The 27,577-nt window shown below is 36.3% G+C and overlaps 1 protein-coding gene and 1 long non-coding RNA gene across 10 annotated transcripts in view; one reads left to right on the forward strand and one right to left on the reverse strand.

Annotated features, from left to right (window-relative positions):
* Positions 1-27,577, forward strand: part of ksr2 (kinase suppressor of ras 2) — a 118,319-nt gene that overhangs the window by 90,078 nt on the left and 664 nt on the right. For 8 of the 9 annotated variants that reach the window (XM_082170806.1, XM_082170808.1, XM_082170811.1 and 5 more), the window contains 5 exons: positions 2,460-2,556; positions 3,001-3,134; positions 12,613-12,747; positions 17,338-17,467; positions 17,730-20,032. In XM_082170806.1, the coding sequence (XP_082026932.1) occupies positions 2,460-2,556; positions 3,001-3,134; positions 12,613-12,747; positions 17,338-17,467; positions 17,730-17,876 (643 nt within the window). In that variant the 3' untranslated portion in view covers positions 17,877-20,032. Of the gene's footprint in view, positions 1-2,459; positions 2,557-3,000; positions 3,135-12,612; positions 12,748-17,337; positions 17,468-17,729; positions 20,033-27,577 lie in introns of those variants that run through there. The other variant, XM_082170807.1, reaches the window with a different exon arrangement.
* LOC309499592 lies at positions 592-26,678 on the reverse strand. Its single transcript, XR_014206301.1, has 3 exons — positions 26,613-26,678; positions 22,803-22,909; positions 592-1,348 (listed from the first exon to the last, which is right to left on the reverse strand). It is a non-coding gene; the product is annotated as an uncharacterized lncRNA (long non-coding RNA).

The following is a 27,577-nucleotide window of genomic DNA, read 5'->3' on the forward strand; positions in this document are numbered from 1 at the left end:
TTAACATTAATGACACAAAGCAGCAGGTATATTAGGATGCTGTCACTTTAAGACCGAATGCATTGATCTAATATACTGATACACATGGCTTTCAACTGTTTACATTCACTTACGACAAAAACGACTGTGTTTATGCGGATACAAGCAAAGATGGGCATTTTGACACATAATTGTGTGTATTTGACCGTTCAAAAATAACTCAGTTCAGTTCTCTTACTCTATGAGCGGCTTCATGTGTGCACACTCTCAGAAAGTGTGTGCATATACCAAAATAAGTTCTCTTTCGCTGCTTATTGCACCTCAACGTTTTAAAATCCCTTGAATGCAAATGATAAGCTTTTGTGACAGTGTAGCACGGCAATGTCATGGGAGTGTAACCACGATAGAGACGGTATCCCAAAATCCTTACCGGTTGACAAATTTTTTTACCGGTTAACAAGCAGTTGAACAAGTGTACCTAATATAGTGGCTGGTGAGTGTGTGTGTGTGTGTGTGTGTGTGTGTGTGTGTGTGTGTGTACACACACAAACAATAAATAAATAATATATTAGCCAATATTTAAATGTACTTCTGACTTGTTCTGTATTTAGTAGTTCATTTCCAGCAAAAACTGCTAAACAAGAATCATTTCAGTTTATTGACAAATAGTTTTCATTTGGCCAAACACTGGTAGACATTTATTAATGTCTAATCCTAACTAATTTTAGTGCATGATTTTGTGTATTACTATTAACAAAGACAAAAGTTATAATGATTTTATTCATAGTCCTTAATCATAGCAAAGCAGGCCCAAACAAACAAATTGAGAAATAATTGCTTGAAATGGGCTCTTTCTTAAAAATAAACATGGACATAAATATAGATTTTTTTCTTAGCATTGTCATGAGTGATTATGCATTGATTGCTTTCCATATTACCCCTGCAGTGTGGAATAAAAGTTTGGCTTTTGCTCACAAATGCTGTGTGTACAACATAATTGCACCGGAATGTCAGAGCCTGTTATTATTTCGAATAGTCTGTCTTGACATTATTAGTGTTAACAGCTGAAATGTGATGCACTCAAGACATTTCCTTCGTGACGGCATATATACAGAGTTCAGCATTTGCACGTCACATTTTTGAACGGTCCCACACTGTAGAAGGCCAAAAGGCCAGAGTGATGCAAAATAAATGAGCGTCATACCCTGATGCCTTTATGAATATGTATAAAGGGAGGAAGAGGGCAGCCCGGGGAAAGATGCACATGTCTTCGTCAGGTGTCACAGTAGGAGCTCGGGTGTCTTTCTCCTCCTTCCTGCCGAGGTGAAGTTCACGGCTCACTCAGCATCATTAGCGACAGCGCTCAAATCTGCTTGTGTGTAAATACAGAACAGCATGTTGAAGTATGAACATGTATCTAACACATGTCATATGATAATGTAGGTTGTAGGTTCAAACACTGCAAGTGGTGATCCATGAACTTTTACCATTGTGACCTAGAGCGAAGTGTTCAACCACAGGTTGCTTCAGCGGGTTTGTCAAATATCCCTACCTTCATTTCCCATCATTCTCAGTGGCAGCACAAGAATGGAAATGGATAAAATACATAATATTGCATTTTGACTGCTGCTTTTCGCCTACTGCTTTCACAGGATGTTCTTCATCAACAAGCTAAATTACATTCATAATTTATAATACGTTGATAAAATACAATCATAATTTAAAACGTAACTAGATAAAAACGTTCAAAACAATCTTTGATGTTGACTTGAGAAAGCCTGGCAAACATTTTAAAGTAGTTTTAAAAGAGACCATATTATGCACTTTTCCAAAGTCTTGATTTTCTTTTTAAATGCAAAAAAACCCCCACATTATTTCCCCCATATTTTACATTGTTGCAGCACCTCTCTTCCCTGTCTGTCAGTAACGGTTTAGTTCCTGTCTCTATGAAGCCCCTCCTTCTGAAAAGCGCATTGTGCACTGATTGGTCAGCTGGACCTGTGTGTTGTGATTGGTCAACCGCTTTGAGCGTGCTTCGGAAATGTCACACCACTTAACATAACCACAAATGTCAAAATACTACTAACGCAACTGAACTTGCCCTCATCCTTTTATTTTATACATATGCCTGGGGCAGGAATTATTTAAATGAGGAATATTGTGACGTGTACGTTCCTCGAAGAAAACGTTCCTTTTCAGGGAGTTCAGAAACAGAGCTTAATGATATATACTGTAGATAGATGGATAGATTGATAGAATGCAATTGTTTTGCATTTTTGCAGATAAATTGGGAAAATAGTCAAATGTATAGTCAAATTATGACCCTGTAATGTTACTGTTCTTTATTTCTGCAAAGATCGTTTTGAAGACCTGCAATATGCACAAGAAGCTTTCCAGTCTACATGAAATGAATATATTTTGATGTTATGATCACTGCTGATGTCTAATAAGTGTTCTTTTGTTGTTTTTCTCTGTTGTAGCTTGTGTAAGGGCAGGACCCTCTACTCAGTGGTACGAGATGCAAAAGTTGTTCTCGACGTGAACAAGACTAGACAAATCGCACAAGAGATGGTGAAGGTAAGAGTTACTGATGTGAAGTCAGGGTGAAGACTGTTTGCTAAATGTCAGCTAAAATTGATTCAGCAGTCATTTTGAAAAACATGGCAGTGTTGGAAAGCTTTTATACTGTATGTACCTGTACTGTTCCTTTATACAGCCTGTGATTACATTTAGGGCTGGACAATTAATCAGAATAAAACCAAAATCATGATATGGCTTATGGCACTGTGTTCTGGTACAAGCAAGCAGCTCATGATAACGGTTTTATTAAAAAAAATTAAGATTTCTTTTTCGCTTATAACGTGCATTTGGGAAGGTGCTACAAACAAGCACAGCAAACCTGGAAGCTTTTCCCCCCTTTTTAATCACATTTTAAATTGCAAGTTTTATCAGAAATAAAATCGCAATTAGGCTTTTTACCAAAACATGCACTCCTAATTACATTAACCTCTTTTTTTCCAGGGCATGGGCTACCTACATGCCAAAGGGATCCTTCACAAAGATATGAAATCCAAGAATGTATTTTATGACAACGGGAAAGTGGTCATCACTGACTTTGGCCTGTTCACAATATCTGGTGTTCTACAAGCAGGCAGGTATGTAAAAATACACACAAACACACATAATTAAGACGTGCAATGTTTTCGAAAAAAATCTCTTCTGCTCACCTAGGAGGCATTTATTTGATCAAACATACAGTAAAAACAGTAATATTGTGAAATATTATTACAATTTAAAATAAACGTTTTTCTATGTGAATATATTTTAAAATGTAATTTATTCCTGTGATGCAAAGCTGGATTTTCAGCATCATTACTCCAGTCTTCAGTGTCACATGATCTTTTTTTTATATTTTTTTTTTATACTTTATTCAGCAAGGATGCATTAAATTGATTCAAGTGAGAGTAAAGACATTTTTAATGTTACAAACAAAATTCAAATAATCACTGTTCTTTTGAATTTTGTATTCATCAAATTGAAAACAGTAATTTTTTTTTTATATATATTTCTTAATATTACTGTTTTCGCACTATTTTTTTTATCAAATAAATTCAGCTTTGGTGAGTAAAAGAGACTTCTTCCAAACTTTTTACCACTAATTGTTATCAATACTTTTCATCTTGTATTAATTTGTTCACTGAGTTTATTGTTGTGAATTTCGGAATTGCCTCATTCGCATAGGATACATGTGATATTGCCTTAAACATTGGCCAACATTAGGTATCTAAGGCCCTGTTTACACCTGGTATTAAGGTGCGTTTTGGTCGTTCCGATCACAAGTAGAAGAGGGAGACACATAGGTCTACCCGATTACACCTGGTGTTTTAATCTGTCTCTTTTGTCCACTTTCAACCACTTCTGTCCTGATTTCTTCAAGGGGAGGGTCTATGGGTGTGTAAATGTATGGCCTTTTTCAGATCTTTTGATCTAATGGACTAAATAAGCTCACGCAATTTACATATGAACGCGACCGGAGACGACGGAAAAATATACGGAGAGCATCAACTTTCGTTTCTGCTCTGACAGCCGCAAGACCACACCGAACACTGTGAGTGTGTGTTAGAAATCAGGAATGGTGAGAGAACATTGTGCTTGGTACGTTTTTTTTTATCTTCAAACCAAATTTGGGTCTCCAGCCGACAAAGTTTCCAGCCGCGCTTCCCATAATGTTTACGCATTAGTTCAGTAGGCGTCTTTTGTGGCTGTTCGAACACATTCGCGTCTGCACTACGAAAGCAATCCAGTTTAATGCGTTTTCGGCTACCTCTGGAAGTGGTCGAAAGTGGACAAGCTCTAAACCCTTTAGACCCCGTTTACACCTGTTTTTAGCGTCGTCCACACCTGTATTTAGTGTTGTGACCACTTGTGATCGGATCGACAAAAACGCATCTTAATACAGGTGTAAACAGGGCCTAAGAAGGCAACATGATGTTTCTGGCTACTGTACCTTTAACGTGAGTGTGCCTGTGATGCTGTAAAATGCTGTCTAGATAGGTTGTTCATTGAAATCGAGAGTAGTCGCCTGAGCTCTGATTATAAGCTAGGTTTCGTCTGTATAAGAGTGACAAATGTACAACCCATCACACTCTACATGTGGCAGGCCATTAATAACGTCCTTAAATTCCGTAATGACTTTCAGAACTGCTTATTAAAAACCATAGCCTGTAATTATTAAAGTGTGGGCCACAGAGCTAAATCCAATTTGACCTTCAGTGTTCTCATGGTTCTTCATAAATGTATGTCATAAATGTATGCTTCAATGAGTTGAAGTAGCAGCAGATGTTATCGACACACAAGCGTTTGACAGAACTTCAATAACTTTTATCAGGGAAACTCCCTTTAGCAATGTCAGTGCACTGCAGAAATGTAAATATATATTCATTTATAAAAAAAGTTCTCATATTCATGGGTTTCATCAGGTCCCTTTCCACAGGTGTATTAATCAAGCACAATGCAGTCTGCATTCATAATCTAGGTGCTTGATTTTATACACCTGTGGAAAGGGACCTGATGAAACCCATGAATAGTACACACGTCATATGGACCATCGGTTCCCAACAGGGGGGTCGCGGCCCACAAGGGGGCCTCAGCGAGCTCTGTGGGGGGTCGCGTCATATTTGGAAAAGTTTTGAGCAATGAGCATTAAATAAAATCATTCACTTTTTTCTGTTAAAAATGTACAAAATGTATATAATGAGCGAGTTCATCATGAATCCATTTTCCAATCCGTGTTTTTGTCTTATCCTGAACCACTATGGTACATCTATAATAAGTGTTTCCATTGGGACTATTTAACACTGGTTCGGATCGCTGCCGCTGCGGAGTAGCCCAGTACCTGCGTGACTCGTCATAGATGTACACAGAGAGAAGTAGTTCTGGCTACAATGTTCTTCCGAAAGACGCATTATTCTGTTAATAAACGCAAGTTTACTATCGCTCGCAATAGCGCCAAAAGCATCAAAAATAAAGCCTCACATTGATAAAGCCTCACAAATAACATGCAAGTATTGAGGTCCCAGACAGCAGTCATTTAGTAATAGCCTATATTCTTTTTTTTTTTTTTTTTTACCTACACACCAGTATGAATATTTTTGTTATTGCATTTCAAATAGAGCCAATTTATAGGCTACTCCTAAGCCTACGTTTTTAAATTACAAAGGGCCTACTGATGTTTTTGTTATTGTATTTTCAATATTATAGGCTATTATTTGTGCATAAACATATCTGGTTATAGTAAACATACCGTTTGTTTGAAAACAACATATTTTGTCATCCTTGCTGCAAGCTTACAAGAGCGATAATATCATTAAATATGAAGGGGGGCCCTCAAATATTTTCTTGGGGAAAAGGGGGTCTCAGACAAAAAAAAAGGTTGGGAACCACTGATATGGACTATTTTTATGCTTTTTAAAGCTTGACAGTATAAAGTCAGAAACATACTTTACAAAATGACATGAAAGACATGGAAGCCTGGCCAACAATGTGCATGTGCAAATTCCCGTTGTACATACTTAAAGGAGCTGTATGTAAGAAATGTATTTCAATTAATCATAAAATGGCCCTGATATGTCACTAGACATTAAGAAATCATGTTCATTTCAAATACTTATATCACTGACAACAGTAGTCCGGCCAGGATATTGTCATTTAAAAAGTGAAGTTGCAGCCCTCAACTAATGTTGATGTTGTCATCTTGTGTTTTGGCCTGATGCTCCACCCTCCGGCTATCTACCAATCACGAAGTCAGTAGTGTTTCGGCATCCGGGTTGCCAACTCTGCTCTAGTTACCACAGCTGCAGCTACAAACGTTCCTGCTGGATCCTGCAGCCTATCTGGCAACCTCGAGTCAGGGGGGAGGGGGAGGGGATACACCGCTCTACAGTAATTTGAAAGTGATTGCAGTACCAGTTTTGGCCACAATCTTACATATGGCTCCTTTAAAGAGGACCATTTATGCTTTTTTTTTCATTTTCAACCTTCTTTAGTGTGTAATGTTGCTGTTTGAGCATGAAAAAGCTAAAGTCACTCCAAAGGGAGTTATTCTCGATATCAGTAAGCACTGTTTCTGAACTTCCTGGAACGCCTCGATTGTAGTCTTGAGCTTTCTTCTGGGAATGTACACGTCACAATGTCCCTCATTTAAATAATTCCCACCCAAGGCATGTGTAAAATAAAGGGGCGGGGCCTGTTTGAATTGTGTAAGTAGTGTGTTTAATCTCGCAGTTAAGGTAAGGGGCGTGACATTTCCAAAACACACTCAGAGCAGTGACCAATCAACACACAGTCCAACCATCCAGTTGGAGTCAACTAGAATATATTTTCATGCTTGAATGTTCAAAAACAACTTATTTTTCATATATTTGACATTGTGGCAGCACCTCTCTTCCCTGTCTGTCAGTAACGCTCTGTTTAGCTCCTGTCTCTATGAAGCCCCTCCTTCTGAAAAGCGTAATGTGCTCTAAAAACAAAATCAAGACTTTGTAAAAGGGCATAATATGACCTCTTTAAATAGGTCACCTTTTTTTTCTTTTTTTTTTTACTCACCCTCATGTTGTTCGAAACCTGTACAACTTTTATCTGCGGAACACAAGAGGAATTTTGTTGCATTGGACCCCAATGACTTTCATTGTATGGACAAAAAAAAAAAAGACTATTCAAAATGTCTTCTTTTATGTTTCACTAAAGAAAGAAAATCATACAGGTTTGGAACAACATGAGAATATTCATTTTTGTGTGAACCATCCCTTCAATGTTACACATTTCAGAACGCAATAATGCGTGAAATCGAGCTTATTGCTAGAAGCATTTCCATTCTCGTGACGATGAGCACGAGATATATGAGCAATATTTTTGAGTCTATCAACTGAGCAAGCGTTTCCCTTAGGTCACTTCATTTCAGTTCAAATTTAAAATCAATATTCAATGTTACAGATATTCTGTTAATTATGTTTTAATGCCAATTTTCGCCAAGTAATTGAATCAATTCCCCCTGAGTATGTGATGCGGGTGAGGATTTTGGCATTCATTTATTTATGATTGAGAGTCATAATGCAGAACACAAGGAAAAAGCACAACATTTTTCTCAGATCAGTAATAACAGCTACCTTGACATGCTGTTTGGCTCCGTACTAATCACCTTCTTAATTGAGTACCACACAGTCCTTACAAATAGGACCGCTGTCTGTATAGGACCGCTGTCTCTCCTTCAAGAGACAAAGACTTAAAAGAAGTCTTTCTCCGCCACACTCCTTTGAACAGGAAAACCCATGAAAAAGGGTGTCTGATGTATGCGTTTTGTTGCTCTCTTGCAATGTATTAAAAGGAAAGATCCACTTCTTTATGGCTGAATGAACTGGAGGATATTCCTTCCTCCAGGCAAGGCCATTGAATCACTGTGAACAGTGGCATACGTTTGATTTGTTTTGTAAATTTGTGCCATACTCAATATATCTTGATTATTCACCAGTTTTGAATGGGCAAACAGAAGGGTCATAAGAGGACATGTCCTCTTGTACATTGCATTGAATTTAACTGGCTACACTGAAAAATCCATATAATAACTATATAATTGTTTATTTATTATTAATATTATAATATTAGGTAACACTTTATTTAACAGTGTCCTTGTTACATATGTAACTTGCCATAGTAATAACAATAAATTATGCATAATTACATGCAACTAATCCTCAACCAAACCCTAATCCTACCCTAACCCTATAGTAAGTACATTTAGTTGATTAATATTACTCAGTTCTTAAATATATAATTACACTATAACAATGTCACCTTAAAATAAAGTGTAACCTAATATTATTATTTATTGTTTTATAATAATAACATTTATTCCAGCATTACAGCAATGAGAATGAGGGAAATATGATAAATGTGATGTCATGCAAATTAAATTTAATGTCATTTAAATTAATACTGCCATGATTTACACTTTACCATGTAATAACTATATAGTTTTATAATTTTATTTTGCATTAAGTCAGATAGATCTATTTTTAGGAATATTAAAATGTACTTGCATTGTGATATTATTTTTAAGACAATTAAGCACACTCAATTTAATTTAATTACGCGCTTGCATTTACATAATTAAATAATTTTTACATTTATAATAATAACTTATTACAGTAATGAGAATGAGGGAAATATGATAAACGTGATAAATAGTTGACCTTGAGTGTCATGGAAGGCGCCTAATAAATAAAATGTATTATTATTATTATTATTAAATATGATGTATTATATTTTATTTAATACTGACATGATTTATACACACTTTACCATTTAAATACTTTTATAATTTTATAATTTGTACATTTATAATATTCCCCCCCCCCCCCAGCATTACAGCAATGAGAATGAGGGAAATTTAATTAATGTGATAAATTTGGTGTCATGCTAATATAATTTAATACTGACATGATTTATACACACTTAATCATTTAAATAATTGTATATTTTTACATGTATAACTTTTTTCCAGTATTACAGTAATGATAATAAGGGGAAATATGAATGCAATAAAGAAGATGTCATGTAATAATAATGCCACAATGCAAAACATCTTAATAAGACGTTAAGCAGGAAAAAGAGTTTCTTTCTTTTGTGATGAAATCTGTCCTAAACATGTTCTTGACCGGTTTAGTGAGATTCAGCAACATCTGTCACCAATCAACAGTCCTGAAACACTATTTGAATCTACATCTTTGTTTTGATTTTATATGTTTATTAGTGTATTAAGACGTTTAATAAAGTCTTTGGCTTTGAAAGTGCTGAAAATGAGAGTAAATTATCTGGGGCAACATGAAGCGTTTGCCACCGCTGATGGCCGTGTTGATGTTGTTTTGGCACTCGTCCCGTTTGTGTTTGCGCGTCTCGCCTCTTTGAAAATGTTTTCATTGGCATTGAAAGCAGTAAATCAACATCCCCGACGGAGCAATATTACAAACACTCGCGCCCATCGGTTCATCTGATTATGAGGCTGATTTCGCACAAGTGTGTTTACGTATGTTGGCAGTAATCACCGGGAAAAAGCGGACGTCTCCACAGCGACAGGTTTACATTACAGCCATTGTTGATCGAGTCTCTTGGATCGGCTCACGGTTGCGTTCTGATCAGCCCACTTCTACACCTCCGCAGCCATGTGAATTATTATCAGGAGTTATTAGGTGGAAGGGATAGTATTTGAGAGCGGCCATCAGGGACGTGCAGGCTCTAGCATAATTATGAATTGTTTATCTGAAAGGCATAAGTCTGGCTCTTAATAACATGATTTTACATTAGTTATGTATTATGATGACTCAGGACCTGACTGGGTATTGTAATAAGATCTGGTTATTCTGGGATTTGGTTCTGTTTGAAATTCCACATCCATGCAAGGCAACATTTATCAGGCTAGTGAGGCTGTGGACAAACTCGTACTGAAGCATCATGAAATGTCAAGGTTTCTTTATGAGGGTTTGTGTGGGTTTGAGTCTTTTTGAGAGATGAAGTCATTGGAATTTTACTCTGGACAGTCTGACAGGCTGCCCAGATTTGAGACAATAGCAGTTTTAATGTTACGAAAGACCCAAGAGGTCATGCTTTTGTCTTGATTCTTGTCTTAAATAAGAGTCAATATTTGCCCCTGAATTAGATTTTTTGGGGGGCTTTTTTTCTACTTTTATGTAGGTATAAAAACACCGTCCCCTTGTTTCACAGACAGGGCTTAAGCCTAGTCCCAGACTAAAATGCATGTTTGATCTGAAAGCAACTTGCAATCACTTATCGTAAAATATGTCAGTGCCATTGTTTCACACCAGATATGTAAAGCACATTATGTGCATGTGTAAGTAAGCACACCAGTAATGTGTTTTGAAAGGCATGTTTATAAATGCTACTTAAATGCCCTTATTGAACTAAGGCCTAATCTTGACTTAATCTAAGCACTGTTTGTGAGACCAGGCCATTATGTCATATTTTATGATATATATATTGCATTAATTTATTAAAATGAAGTCTTACTCTGCATGTAATATACGATGTTGCAAATATTAATATTCATTAGACATATTTATAAATATAGCATTTTATATACTGCATAGAGAAAGTTATGTGGGCACTTGTCTACTCCATAAGTTTACAAGTCAATGTCAATTTTATTTCTATAGCACTACTAAAAACAACACCAGTTGACCAGTGTGCTTAACATCAATACAAGAGGCAATAAAAACACACAAACAAAACACACAATGCAATACATTTCATCCTTGACCATATGCTAATTCAAAACAATAAGTTTTTAGCCTAGATTTAAAAACAGCCACAGATGGAGCAAATCTAATACTAAAAGCTAACGCATTCCACAGTCTGGGAGCAGCCACTGAAAACGCACAGTCACCCCTACTTTTCAACTTTGATTTCAGAATACGTAATAATTTCTGATTAGACGACCGGAGAGACATAACATAAGTCAAATCTGTCAGACATAAAACCTGATGGAGTTGACAAAACTGAATATTTTTCCAACTTAACCACATGTTGTTCAGTGGAGCGATTTAGTTTTTTTCCCCTCAGTTGTAGCTGCCTTAATAAACACATCAAAAATGCCAAGATTTATCCCACAACTATTTACAGAAACTATTACACCAGGATGACGGAGTTGACATGTTAAAGCTGTGACTGCAGAGACTTCAACATTGTTTATATAAAATATTTTAAAAAAAATGTGTCCTACTGTGAGATCCACAATGAGCAGGAAATAGGGAAAGGGGTCCTCAGAGTTAAAAGATAACCATGACATTGCCTGATTTATTGGAGTAAAAAACAACTTGGAGTTGACGCAAAGCGAGGACACAATTTTGATAGGCTTTTTTTTTTTTTTATGGAAAAATATAATTCAAGAATTACTTTTTGTATTGCTTGATATAGATGTTTGATAAATTATTTAAAGAAAGTAAAGTATCCAGATTTCCTTTAGATGTAACTTTTTTTTTTTTTTCTTTTTTTTTTTTTACATAAAGAGGGCTTTTGTGTGTAGGACATGTTTTGTTTTGACACAAACACACACAACTTTGAATGGTAGTGTATCACGGTTTCCACAAAAATATTATGCAGCACACCTGTTGTCAACATTGATAATAATAAGAAAATATTGTAAAATATGTAAACAAAATAATTGTAGAATTGTAGGGGGTATTTTTTGTCAATTTCGATGGCATTTTCCCCCAAGCCCCCATTCATTTCTGCCCCTGGTTCTGAGGTATATTATATATCATGGGTGATTGAGTTTGTTTTTACTTGGATCAGACATTCAGTCAAGCTGAAACAGCTCTATGTCTGTCAGTGATAGACCACTTCCAAATCCACGTCTGACACTTGAGAACGAGGCAACTACTTTATCATTGTACAGGGTTCACAGGTTTTTAATCGGTCCAGTGGGAAACAAAGTTGAGTTTACAAGTTTCCAGACTGCAGCACTGTGTAAAGAAAAGGTTTCTTGCCATTCAATCTTTGAAAAGTATCGAAGAGTTTCCGTTTAGTAGCAACTATCAACTTTGTAATAAAATTTGAAATAGATTTAGAAATAAAGTATAGAGCTAAAAACTGATTGTGAATTGTGTAGCTCAGATAATGACAATTTAATGAGAAATCTCTTTGTTGAGATCTGAAACTACAGAAGATACATCTGAGATTTCTAGAGTATCTGTCTTAGAAAATGTTTTGGAAACAGGAGATTAATGCAAAAGTCTCCATTTGATCTGTCTAGGGGAAACGTAGTTCAAAAAGAGATCTCATTTGTAGACTAGACTTTATGTCGATAATCGGACTATGCAAGACTAATAGTCGCTTGCCCTCTTTGACAGTATTGTCCCTATAATGGTCTTTTGGTTTGTTTTCTGACCTTTTGCGTAGTACAAATAAATCGAACTCAAAGCATTGGTGTGTTGTGACTGATTACGTATTAAACTTCAGGTTTTTGCCCTCTCTCTCTCTCTCTCTCTCTCTCTCTCTCTCTCTCTCTCTCTCTCTCTCTCTCTCTCTCTCTCTCTCTCTCTCTCTCTCTCTCTCTCTCTCCAGCCGGAGAAAGGATAAGCTGCGGATCCCAAGCGGCTGGCTGTGTCATCTGGCTCCTGAGCTCATCCGTCAGCTCTCCCCCGAGACCGCAGAAAACCAGCTTCCCTTCTCCAAACAGTCTGACGTCTTTGCCTTTGGGTGGGTCTCTCTCTGTCACCAATCACTTGCTTCTCTGCTTTTTGTCACTCAGGAAACCAACAGAATCCATTTTTATTTACAGAAATAAGCTTATGACCGTTTCTCTCCACATGCAATGTGCTCTTATAGTGTCAGCATAACCATTTTTGATAATTACATTTCGTTAAAAAAAGTGTTTAAAACACATGAATTGCGTTGCATTAGGACAATTTCAAACTGAGTGGCATTTATTTGAAAGTATAAAATTTTTTAAGCAAAACATTCATCAAAAATAAGTTTGTTTGGGTTTAAATGATAGTTGTTGTTTTTTTTATGATAAAATAATACTGTAGATATATGCTAACGTTCAAAAGTTTGGGGACCGTAAGATAATTTATTTTTATATATATATCTTTAATTAATATTAATATTTTATAAAAAAAAAAAATTCATTAAGCGAGGATGCATAAAATTAATCAAGGTGACAGTAAAGATGTTTATAATAATATAAAATATTTCTAATTCAAATAAATGCTGTTCATCAAAGAATCCAAAAAAAAACAACTATCACAGTTTCTACAAAAATATTAACTTTCAACATTGATAATAATATGAAATGTTTCTTGAGCAGCAAATCAGCATATTAGAATTATTTTTGAAGGATCATGTGACACTGAAGACTGGAGTGTTGATGCTGAAAATTCAGATTTGCATCACAGGAATTGCGCTTAAAATATATACAAATAGAAGACAATAATTTTCAACATTTCTTTTAAATTTCACAAATTTAAATAAAAATGTATAAACAAATAAATGCAGCTTTGGTGGGCATAAGAGACTTCTTTCAAAAGCATTAAATTGCAATAAAAAAAACGTACCATTCCAAATGAACTTGAACTGAATTTATGCATCCACTATGTAACCACCAGTTGAATAAAAGACAAAAGCAAAATGTCTCAGGAAAGTGACTTTAGTTTTGAGAAAATCTCCAGCATTATTTGCATGCAGATGCCACTTCGTTTGACATATTATCTAATGCAGTGCCATTCATCGATTTATAAGTGTCTCTTAAGCATCCAAATACATTTTGGATATCCAACCAGATGACTTATGAGCCAGTGGCCATATGAGAGTACAGCTCAGCTATAGTATCAAATGTTATGAAAATGACATTGTGAATGACCACACATGATGATCATGAAATCACAATCAAGAATCTGGCTCGTTTAGGATTATCAGAGAATTGATTCACTCAGTGCTCAGTTTTCACTAATCAGAATGCATTCACACGAGACGGCAAGCGGAACTGAACCTCCATCTGTACTCATTTCGACCTGACCCGGGCCTTTCCAGAGGCAGCGAGTGTGTGGGCCAAATGAATAAAAGAATGGATGGATGGATGGTTGACGAAATGAAGGAATGCTGCTCTGTTGGGTCCTAACACAATTGCGTCCTCAGCTGTTCTCTCCATATGGAGGCTCTGTCACACTGTCATTCTATGGGAGCCAAATACAGCACCCACGCAAGCCGTCCAGCTGGTCCCACTAAAGGGACATTACCTAGAGGTGACCCCAAAGCAATGCTCCCTATTGTCCCTTCTGCCTCCTCTTTTCACTTCCGTTGTGTTTTAATGCGGCAGAGAGTTCGCATTGGCTTTTAACAGCAGCTGTGGGATATTTTATGCCTGTAAAGCTCTCGTGTTCTGTTTTATGGACTTTTTCTGTATGTACAGTATGTACTGTACAATACACTTCCGGTAAAAAGTTTTAAACATTTTTGGAAAGTCTCTTAGGCTCACCAAGACTGCATTATTTGATAAAAAAAATACAGTAAAAAGAGTAATATTGAAAAATATTATTACAATCTAAAATAAAATTTTAGCATCATTTCTCCAGTCTTGTGATCCTTCAGAAATCATTATAATGTGCTGATTTGCTCCTCAATTATTATCAGTTATTATTGGTGCTTAATTATTAATACCGGTTCTTATTATTATCATCAATGTTAGAAACTCTGATCCTTTTTTTTTCAGAATTCTTTGATGAATAGAAAGTTCAAAAGAACAGCATTTGTTTGACATAAATGTAATTTGACAGCGTTTCATTATGTCTTTACTGTCACTTTGGATCAATTTAATGGATCCTTGCTGAATGAAAGTTTTTTTTTTTATCTTACTTATCTTAAACTTTTGAATACTAGTGTACCATTGTTTCCACAAAAATATTCAAATTGTTTTCAACATTGATAATAATAAGAAATGTTTCTTAAGCAGCAAATCAGCATATTAGAATGATTTCTGAAGGATCATGTGACACTGAAGACTGGAGTAATGATGCTTTGATCACAGGACTAAATTACTTTTCATAAAAATATATTAAAATAGAAAACAGTTATTTTAAATTCTTATGATATTTCACTAAATTATATGATAAAATAAATAAATGCAGCCTAGGTGAGCTTAAGACACTTCTTTCAAAAACATAATTATTCCAAACTTTTGGATGTAGTGTATGTCATGCTGTAACTCCGGGGCAAATTCACTAAATGGCCTTATTTACCAACCACCCGCAATCCACTGTCATTCTTTCTATGTAAATTAGGCTAATTATAGTATGTGCATTATTCAGGACTGTTTGCCTGGCACAATCAACTTTGCTTTCTGTGGGCGGTAAATGAATTGTTATAAAAAAACAAAAAGAGATGTTTATATACGGTTTCTAGCGATCATGGCAGTAGTAATTCATCAAATGATGATCAAATGATCTAGAAGACGCTATCACCGGGCATATGTCCAGATTCGCACTTTCAGCATTTTTGAGAGATGATTTAGGTGTCTGGATCACAGTGGTGAAGTCATACAGTCTCAGTAAAGTACACACCAGATCAGGTGCAACCAAGCACTAAGAAATCACCTGCAAGATGGGAAATATACCATGCAAATGCAAATAAATGACACTATCATTGGTTGAAAATGCAATTCATTCTTAGTGAATTCCCCACTTCAGTATTGCAAAAGCCATCTCAATTACAAGTTTTTTTCCTCTCTCTCTCACAAGTCTCAGCAAGCTGCACGTTTCACGTTTGGCTTTAAATTGCAGAGCTCGGATGATTGGCCTTTTCAGCAGGGCTCTTCGTTCAATGATTGTTAATTAGCTCTTAAGTGTGGTTTAGTAAACTTTAACACGAGCATGCTCTTTAGAGCAGAATACTGTGTTTTCCAGCAGTCAACAGCACCTCAAAGTCATTTATTAATTATCTCAGATGACTTTGACTATATCGGCTTCAGGGAATGCAAAGTGATGTAGTGCACCAGTAGTGCTTTAAAGCTTTTGAACTGCTGTATTGCGGTCTCTTAGGGAGGCGCGAGTCCTCGTCCTCGTCCTTACACACACACACACACACACGCACACGCACACGCACACGTGATATACTTGTGAGGAGTTCCATCTGACTTTTTGTTCTTCTTAAGTTAAATTATAATTAAGATCTACATTTTTTAGAAACATTTGAACATGGAACATTAATAACAAAGCAGGTACACTCTCAAACTTGTAAACACATACTTGTAAAAGAACTGTCCTATCATTCTTAAATTAAGCAAATTATAATTTAGATTGATGGCTTTATTCATTTTATTTTATATAAATAATTTATTATTTATTTAAGACTTTTTTGCCCATTTATGAACCAGAAGTTTTACTAAATTTGTCAGGGCATTGCATTCTTAAATTAATTTTTTTATAAAATTTATTAGGATTTGTAGATTTATTCATTTTATATAATTTAAATAATATTTTTTAATAAAGACATGATTTGGCCTATTTAGTTATTTTAGAGTTTTCCTGTATATTAACATGGACCTTTTTTTTGTGTGTGTTTTTTTATTTGGCAATTTTCTTAAAAGTCATATTAGAATTAAGATTTATAGATGTATAAATAATTTATGTAATGCTATTCCCTATGCTATTTCAGAGGTTCCTAATTTTGTTTTGAAGGTCTCCTACAATAGGTTTACATGCATCCAAGTTCAAAAAACACTCTAATTTTCTCATACATTGCAGCATCACCTCTTTTCTCACAGTGTCTGAAACGGATCGATAAAGGGATTCCACCTTTCCGAGAGCCTACTCTGCTCTGATTGGTCAGATGGTTCAGTCTGTTGTGATTGGTCTACTGCTTACAGCGCGTGTCTTCTCAACACTGCTTCTTCAGGGCGGGTCAAAGTAGGCATTGTTTGCGGGCAGCCATTGAAGACCATGCATTATGCAAATTTGTTGTAGGTTCATGCAGGAAGTAAGACTGGAATTACTAACGACTCGTTTCAGGCAGTTCAGAATCGGTTCTTACATTTGGGAGACATAAACCCCATTGTGCACTTTGATCTTTGAAACTTTGCAGACATTCCCACTACACTATATAACACACTACATGAAAGGTAATATCCGAAATAGGGGCACTTTAAGACATTATTCAGCCCATTTACAAACCCTTTTTTATTTGCTTCTGATAGGTTTTATTATATTAGTGACAACATTTTTATACATTTGACCCTCACAAGTATAGACAAACCAGTACATGCACATTAACACTCGTATGTGTCATATGTTTCAGCACTATCTGGTACGAGCTCCATGCGCGTGAGTGGCCCTTTAAGAACCAGCCAGCTGAAGTCATTATCTGGCAGGTGGGAAGTGGAATGAAGCCCAACCTCACTCAGATAGGCATGGGCAAGGAGATATCCGTGAGTATTTCCATATACCTCACTAATGCAGATAAGCAAAACATATGGGAAAGTCTGAATACTACCAACTTTACACAAACAAAGCTGTCCGAATATATTGTACGAGTCACATGAACCACTTTTATTGTGCTTTTATGGAGCATGAAAGTCCCAAAAGAAGCTATTCAATCTATTTTTATTGGAAAAAAACTCGGGACATGCTTGACTGGCTTTTAGATCGTGTGAGTGATAGTATATAAACAGATTCTTCTTTCTTGTGTAGGACATCCTGCTGTTTTGTTGGGCGTATGAACAGGAAGAGCGGCCCAGCTTCTCCAAGCTCGTGGAACTACTAGAGAAACTTCCGAAACGCAACCGTCGCCTGTCTCACCCAGTACACTTCTGGAAATCAGCTGAGTATGTGAAATGAGCTAAACTCAAAAATGCCAGTTTATATACAAAAAAAACCGAATGAACAAATAACCCCAACAAAACAATCGTTAAAATGGAGTCAGTCGACGCGACTGAGAGAATCGATCGAGAGTCGCTTCTGGATGGTGCATGTATTCTGCTGTATTTAGCAACGTTTCCTAAAAGCAGTGATCATTTAGCATATTTAGAGCACACAGTATTTTCTGGTGTATCGTTTGGTCATGAAAGAGAGATGTTTTCTCTTTTTTTCAGTTGTTGTTTTTGCTAAATGTTTGATCTGTTTTGCATATATCAACTGCTTGTGATTATTTCTCATTATCTTGAATGAGTCCACTTTCAGTGAATGTTGTTTTCTTTCGTCGAACCTCTGCAATGCATTTTTATAAACAACTGAAACTAGTGTTATTTCGAGTTTTTTTTTTTTTGTCTGTATTGCTTTTTTTCTTTCCTTTCCTTTCTGAATTTAGTCATTGGATGAATGTATTTATTTATTTTTTTTCGATTTTGAAAAATGTACCTTTCGGAGTTGTTTTACGCTTGTTTATTTTCTGTCATCCATGCTGTGTATGTTTCACAGAATTCCATCCTGTCGTTTGCTTATTACGTGCGGACGTTCCGATCACAAAGCTTTAACGTAACGCAGGGAATGTGAATAATTTCTCTCCCTTCCCGTCGCGTTGTACAGCCGTCACTCATTTACTTCGGTCAGCATCGCCTATACGGAAAGATGCGTTCGTACAACGGCGCCGTAATCGAGTGTGCCGCCGCGAGGCACGTACGTATGTATATTATCGACACTTGAATTGTATCATGCCTGACTGTGACAAAAACAGAACTGCTATTCCTGAGCCTACAAAGAAAGGGATAGATATAACGGACTGTATCTATCACACTTACAAACCTTTTCTTATCAGTGCATACTTACGAATGTTTTAGCATAATTGAAAGCTTTGCGTTGTTTGTACTAGGCTACACATTGTTCTATTGTAGAGAATATACAGTACCATGAGTAATAGTGCACTTTTCACCACGACGGCATTTGTATATTACTATTAAAAATCACATCTCATTAATATGACTGTTGCATGTTGCAAGTTCTGGAGTGTCCATGTTGTAACACGGAACGGTGATCATGTCAAAATGAGTGTGAAGGTTGGTGTCGCTAGCTAGGTATGGCTTAAACAGAACCGCTATCCCGCTTTCTCCACACCATGCACTCTGGGTACAGACAATCTGCTCACTTGTAAAGCCATGGTTTTTTGGGGTCATGAACAGTGCCAGTGCTCACAAAACTTGTTGCTGCTGTTATTTTTCAAGTATATTTTAGGATCACGAAAATACAGATGTTGTTAAGTGGGCGTTTATATTTGTACGGTCGACCGTTTTTACATGCATGAGAACATTTTTAGGGGATTTGTTCACGTTACGGACCCCCCCGAATACAGTACCACACACATAGTAGTTTTACAAACTATGGCTAAATAAAAAAATGACAGCTTGTGTGATAACCTGAGAAAGTAATACAAATATGATCAGGCCTTGTAAGGCGCAATTTTAAACCTATAAATAAATAACTGTGCTATAATGTTTATATATATTTTTTGAAACGGGGGCTATGAGGATGTGTTGGGACAGTGTTTTCACGCTGGGAATGATGGGAAATCACGAGAAGATGGGATCTTGTTAACAACCATTAGCAGCTTCCATATCAGGCCTATTTAACAGGCTGTAGATTTTGCTTAATAATCTGTTGCTGTAATTAATATTCCAGTCACTGAATCCGACCTCATTGTCATCTCTTATATTTCTGCCCCATTATGAATGTATGAATTGTTCTGTGTGTGTATGTGTGCGTGTTGTTGTTTTTCTTTTCTTTTTTTCGTCTTTCTATCCATCCATGCATTTACTTGGTGGTCGTTGATTATTTACCATCGCTCTGGTTTACGTTTCTTTTCTGATATTGTGTGCGTGTCTTCGCAGATTTCTTTGATGGCCTCCATGATTGATTTTTTGTATTATGTATTTGTTGTAAGTATATATAAAGCTTGTATTTACTGATGCCTTATGGTCCATGGCTTAGCGACTGGTACACATCACAAGCTCTTTCTTTGCACTCATCCTTTATGAAATAAATAAAAAGGTGTTGATTTTGGACTTTTGTTTTTTGTTCGTCATTTCTTTTTGCTCCTTGTCATGATTCATGTTTTATGTTCACAGAAAATCTATATTACATTATGTCAAAAGCTTTAAACAGGAAACGTTGTATGATAAGGTCTTAAGTGGTTAAGTAAATGTAATTATTTGAATGAGTTGGGAACAAAATAAAGCTTTTGTCACTTAAACTTAACAATTTTGAGCAACTATACCAAAAAAAAGTTACTAAATCACACTTTAAATATTCACAAATATCATAATTAATAAAATGTCTTTATTAAACTGATTCTTGATATCGGATTTAGCCTAAGACTTCATAATGTTGGTTAGAGATAAAGAAATATGGCTTAAAACCTATGATCTATCCATTTCTGGTAACACTATTTTGATGGTCACCTTTAGGCATTCTGTTGATTATAGAAGAAAATGTTCTATACAGAACCTTAAAAGGATAGTTCATCCAAAAATTACTCTCTTGAAAATTAATCACTTTTTGATGAAATCTGATTGATTTCTGTCCCTCCACTGACAGCTACGCAACTACCACTTCAAAAACTTCATAAAGAGATCATAAAACTAATCCATATGAATTGAGCGGTTTAGTCCAACAGATTAAATGTAGGCTTTTATTCACATATAAACATTCATCAACTCACACATCAGTTGTGGTAAATGGAAGCTCAAGCATGTTCACTTGATCTGCAAGGACCAATGAGGTTCATTCTTCTGTTACGCAGCACGTTTGAGATTCAGCAAGAACCAATGAGGTTCATTCTCGTGTTACGCAGCACGTTTGAGCTTCAGCAAGAACCAATGAGGTTCATTCGCACGTTTGAGCTTCAGCAAGAACCAATGAGGTTCATTCTCGTGTTACGCAGCACGTTTGAGCTTCCTCAAGAACCAATGAGGTTCATTCGCACGTTTGAGCTTCAGCAAGAACCAATGAGGTTCATTCTCGTGTTACGCAGCACGTTTGAGCTTCAGCTAGAACCAATGAGGTTCATTCTCGTGTTACGCAGCACGTTTGAGCTTCCTCAAGAACCAATGAGGTTCATTCTTGTGTTACGCATCACGTTTGAGCTTCCTCAAGAACCAATGAGGTTCATTCTCGTGTTACGCATCACGTTTGAGCTTCTGCAAGAACCAATGAGGTTCATTCTCGTGTTACGCATCACGTTTGAGCTTCTGCAAGAACCAATGAGGTTCATTCTCGTCTTACGCAGCACGTTTGAGCTTGTGCAAGAACCAATGAGGTTCATTCTCGTGTTATGCAGGACATTTGAGTTTCCTCAAGAACCAATGAGGTTAATTCTCGTGTTACGCATCACGTTTCAGCTTCAGCAAGAACCAATGAGATTTGTTCTCGCACATCAAGCAGGTTCGGTTGAGCGGCTGTTTATGTTCGCTGATCAATGTTTATATGTGAACAAAATACTACTAAATCTGTTCAACATTTAAAGCAATCGAGTCTCTTCAGAAAATTTGGACTAAACCACTCAATTCATATGGACTAGTTTTACGATCTCTTTATAAACTTTTTGAAGCGTCAAAGTAATAGTTGTGTAGCTGTCAATGGAGGCACAGAAAGCTCTCAGATTTCATTAAAAAGATCTTCATGTGTTCTGAAGATGAAAAAAAGTCTTACGAGTTTGGAACGACATGAGGGTGAGTAATTAATTAGAGAATTTTCATTTTTGGGTGAACTAACCCTTTAAAGGGTTCTGTGAGGTGCTTCATATAATCTTTTAGGGGGTCAAGAACCTGAGGGTTCAATGGTGAATTCAAACTTCAACCTTCTTTTTTTTAGAATTGCACCTACATGTTAACTAACTCTTATTAGAGTATTAATAGAGTATTAGTAGACTGTGCTTAATATCTGATAACACTGTATTTTGATGGTCCCCCTAACAGACATTCTTCTGATTATATACTATTTGCAAGTACGTCAACTTATTCTACTAACCCTGAACTCTAACAGTCCTCAACTAATACTCTAATGTGAGTTAGTTGACATGTAGGTGCAACATTACTTATAATCAACAAAATGTCTAAAGAGGACCATCAAAATAAAGTGTAAAAAAGGGTCAACATCCAAAGCTAAACATGTGAATTTAAAAGGATCACACATTACATGTCCTTCCAAACCCTTATGTGTTTCTTTGTACTGTGGAAAAAACGCATTTTAAATAATGTACTGGTTGTTCACTCTTGTGCAGTTTTCCTCGTGCATCTTGTGTGTTCCACAGAAGTAAGAAATTCATACATGTTTGAAATGACACAAGATACAATTTATATTTTGGGGTGAACTATCCCTTTAAGGTTTTGGGCAACAGACAGCATGTGACTGCAAATGTCAAACCTCACATCTCTATTGGCTAGTCTTTCTAATGAGAGAATGATCTGCTCCTGTTGCTCCCAATCTCTCCCTAAGCTGATGAGTTTAATTAGGGCAAATCACTGTTTAAAATACTAAATGAGGTGAGTCTGAAACTCACTACAGATATATGGCTCAAAATGAGCTTTAATGAAATATTTCTTCACAGTAATATTTCAAATATTTTATTTAAAATGATGTAAGTGTTGTTTAAATAATTACTTTTTTACAATATAATATATAATAAAAAAAATTATACACATTGTATAATGCCTCATATAATTTCAAGTAGGACAAGAAGTTAATAAGTATGTCAATTCAAAAATATCAATGTTTTCTTTAAAAACCCTTGGTTTCACTCAACACACAATAGAAATATGCAGAGAACAAACTGACCTGAAACCTTCATCAGCAAGCGCCTCTCAGATCCTCCAATTACAAGCAGTTAAACTCATTTAATTCCCTGGATCAGAGTCAGATGAGCATTAGTTCTTAAGAAAGACCTGTGGAGTAATACCATAAAAGACGATAAATTATTAGCAGGGGATCCTTAATTGAATTAGGAGCAGTGAGTGAGTGAGTGAAAGAAAGAGAGTGCATGGTAAAGGAAATGAAATTATCTGTCTTTTCAATGTCGACTACACATATAGGTATGCACGCTGTATATATTTCCTATTAGATTTATATGTTCCAAAACCCAGTGAGCTGACTACAGAAGGAGCCTTTTAAAGCGTCATAAGCACATTACTGTGCAAACGCTGTTTTGAAAGGTAGGCTACTTGACTATGCTGCCTTGTATCATTTTTAGGGAATGTAATCCCACAATGCACTGTGAAAAGTTCAGTAAAAATAGAGAAATATCTATAATAAAAATAGACATGATATGAATAGTCTAGTGTGATTAAAAATGTATTATTTAGCATAATATATATGGGTGTTTTATGTATTAAAGGCACACTATGCAGTTTCCGTTTTTCTCAAACAGCGACCCCTAGAGTCGCTGTGGAGTACTTGTATTTAACGTTACTGTCGTAAATACCACTCGCGCAGAGCCGTCTCTGCACTCTTCCGACCGCGCTTTCTTCGTTTTCTTCAACTCATTTGATTCACGTCTGAAATGCGTGCTAGTGTCTTCCATAGAGGCTGCTTCATATGTTGTTGATGTATGTGACGTCGTGCCGTAAGCAAGTCGTGATTCTCGCGAGATTTGTCGGGGCGTCACCTCTCAAACCTGCATTGCTGGTTTTGCCAGCGGCCTCCCCCCCGCGCTCCCTGCTTTGCTATCGGGATGATTCGCCCTACTACGAGTTCGTTTACCATTGAAATGTGCCTTTAAGTTCATATCAAGAATTGTTTTGTTTTTTAATTAAAAATAAAGGTTCTTTACTGGCATCGATGGTTCCATCCCAGCTAACAAAAATATGTTCTAAGAACATTAAGATAACGTTCCCATTAAGTTATCAAAATGCTATTTCTGAATGTTCTCCGAATGTTCAAAACGTCCAGTTTCTTGTTTATTCGAAGGTTGGCAAAAACATTAAAGGACAATTCCGGTATTTAACACTTTGAGTCTATTTTGTAGTTTGTTTTGGATGAACAAGAGTGGTGGACAAAGAAATTTTGATAATGGTTCCTGTCTCGACTTTTTGACTATTTTAGAATTGCCCATGACCGCTTCAGAGTGGGAGTCTATGGCCATGCACAAACATGTCCTTAAAACAACCCTTAACGTTCGTTTTCAAAACTGTTCAACTCACAGAGTGGTTAGTGGTGTTCGTTGATGTTCCAAAACAAGTAGCGTAGCGAAATACAGTTTCTGTCGTGTTTTATTTGGCATTTTGTAAAATCCCATTGATTTCCATTGGAGGACTCATTGCTCGTTGATATTACTGCGCTACCGGAAACGGAAAGGGGGCTGTTTACATTTGGTTGTAGTCTTTTAGGTCTTTTCGCTTGGTTCTCTGACTCTCAGAAGGCTAGTGTGAGCAGAGCAACGGAAGTTGCGGAAGTTTATACGCGGTTGTGAGGTATCTGAAAAAATAGTTCCACTATAGAAAAATAAACGGATTGAAATCATACATTGCGCCGATAGATTTGTTTTTTAATCATCAACGAACACCACTAACCACTCGGTGAGTTGAACAGTTTTGAAAACGAACGTTAAGGGTTGTTTTAAGGGAATGTTCGTGCATGGGCAATTCTAAAAGAGTCAAAAAGTCGAGACAGGAACCATTGTCAAAATTTCTTTGTCCACCACTCTTGTTCATCCAAAACAAACTACAAAATAGACTCAAAGTGTTAAATACCGGAATTGTCCTTTAAGGGAACTTTCAATTTGATCGTTTTACAAACATTATCGGAACATTACTTTTTGAATATTAAATGTTTTGGAACATGTAATAACATTTGAAAAACCAAATGTCTAACTAAACGTTTTATAAACGATGTACTAATAATGTTTTTGCGCTAACGTTTTGAGAACGTTGAGAACGAAGACCAGATAACAATGAATGAGCATTCTATTAATATTACCGGAAGAATGTTTGCTCATAACTTTGAGAGAACCTTGCCATTCCAATCCAGTTGGCCGGAAACAATATTATGAATTCTAACAATGCAATGTTGTGAATACATGAATGTGAACAAACTTGAACGACGCTCAACAGTCAGCGCTGCATCGTCACGAAAGTGTAAGCCTTGACAATTGAAATATTCAAGCGCAAGAAGACATGAAAGGGAACTCAGTTCATTACTCACACAGTGTTTGGGAAGTATAAACATCCGTAGAGCGCACCCAGAAATCCACGTCTTAGCGCGTGAACACTAAACTGAACTCTATTTCACACCTTCTTGCACTTGATTTGACAAATTCACACAAAATGATGTCTCGGCGAGTATCCTTCTAAACATAGTAGGTTATGTTTTAAGTTAACGTAAACAGTTGAGAAATAAAACGCATGAGTAACAGTATCAGTATATTGGATCCGTGCTTTAGGTCTTAAAGTGACAGCAGCCTAACATTCTGCTGTCTGTGCTTTTAATGCTCATCAAACAACAAAGATCACTCACTGCTCTTGACTGAATAACTTTTGTAACTTTAATATGGATTAATATATCTTTAATTTATACAGTGAAGACTATGCAGACTATATTTATATTTGAAGAGTTCAGATGCAAAAACCTCTAAGTGCCATCTGAAATTTTCTTCTAAAATGATAATTTTTATCAAGCTTGTATATTTAAGTTCAGTAATTTCACTTAATTGGCAATGAAAATGACCTATTAATTGTCATTTAAGTGAAATTATTAAACTTAAATATACAAGCTTGATAAAAATTTCAGATGGCACTTAGAGGTTTTTGCATCTGAACTCTTCATTTATAGCATATTAGTTAGGCTAGTAGTTTTAGCTATGGTATCAAAATTGGAAAAGGGAATTGCCAGTTGGCAGGTGTGGCAAAAAGTTAGTTTTAGGCCCGGATTATTGCTTGAGGAACACTACAGAGTGTCACTTTTGAGGTTTCATTTCATTTATGGTGCTGCCTTGAAAGGTAGCTGCCTGTGTAGACAGCAGACAGCAAGGTGGCTCACTAAGTTTTGGAACAGAGCTTGTATTCAGAAGCACAGAACAAACATAAAGAATATATAATTTTGTGTTTTTGTCTAACATCTGATGTGTTTTGAACGTTCTGAACGATCAACGTTTTGAACCTTCCATTGTTGACTTATCTCATTTGACCAATCCCCACGTATAATTTCTCTCACCCATAATAAGTATGTCGTTCTGAACTGGGATGCACAAACCAGGCCTGAAGGTAAATAAAATTTCCAACCTTGTTGCTGCTACATTCACATTTGTAAAAAATAAATAAAAAATGACCTGTATTCATGGCCTCAAGCTGAGTTTACACTGAAAATGAGCATATTCGCTCCAATCTAAAAGGTGTCCAGTCACAGGTACTGTATCAATACATGTCTTGTCTATGTGGGAGGACTATCTGACCAATTTCATGCTTCAGATGTCTAGTTTAAAAGTCATATGCGCAGGAGAGTCGAGGTTTTTCTTTACCTCGCTGATGACACCCACACACTTCACTGAGCTTGTGCTGATTAGTCACGAACTTGGGACAAAAAAGGAGAGAGCTGTGAGAGAATGAGAAAAGGTTAGATTTAAAGGTGGGTGATAAAAGAGTGGTAATACTGTACCGCACAGCAGGCTGGAGATCCACTAGCAATGACGGCGAGAATGCTGACGCAGACTTCTCATCGTGCTCGGGGTTTTATTGTGCACATTTTAGGGTTTAAGGCCAAAAACGTCCTCAACACAAGTGCTCAAATGCAGATGCAAATCCTGTGGCCAAAGCATTGCAAGTGCACAGTCTCTGTAAGTGTGCATTTATGTGGCAGAGAATGGCTTTAATTATTGTTAGTATTTAGATAGCTAACTATACCTTGACAGTTTGATACATTTCTATAGAAGTTCAATGAAAGTATCGATAAAAGAAGGCAGTTTACACTAAATGCCCTTTCATGTGACTAGCATTAAAGGGATAGTTCACCAATTTTTTTATTTTTTATTCTGTCATTAATTACTCACCCTCATGTCATTCTAAACCCGTAAGACTTTCGTTCATCTTCGGGAACGCAAATAAAGATCTTTTTGATGAAATCTGAGAGATTTCTGTCCCTCCATTGACAACTACCACTTTGACTCTTCAAAAAGTTCATAAAGAGATCATAAAACTAATCCATATGAATTGAGCGGTTTAGTGCAAATTTTCTGAAGAGACATGATTACTTTATATGATGAACAGCTTTTATAGTACACTGTAGTTGTATTAAGTACACTGCATAGTATACTGTAGTTGCAAATTAATGAGAGTTAACTGACAGTAGAATGTATAAGGGAGACCATTGATGTCTAAAGGTGACTATACTATAGTTTAATATTTTATTTAAGTTAATGTTTAGTAATGATTTGTTTTTTATGGTTCTAGTTTTAGTTAATGATAATAACTCAGATTTGGCTCACTGAACACAAATAATGCTCCTTTATTAACTCAGCAAACACTCACAGTTGACTCCAATGGTTTATGTTTGCATGTTGCTAAGTATCGACACGACACAGTAAGCATAAAAATAGCGTTAAAATCTGGTCTAAAGAAGGCATG

The sequence above is a fragment of the Leuciscus leuciscus genome, assembly GCF_965113295.1.
Source record: "Leuciscus leuciscus genome assembly, chromosome: 5".
Lineage (NCBI taxonomy): Eukaryota > Metazoa > Chordata > Actinopteri > Cypriniformes > Leuciscidae > Leuciscus > Leuciscus leuciscus.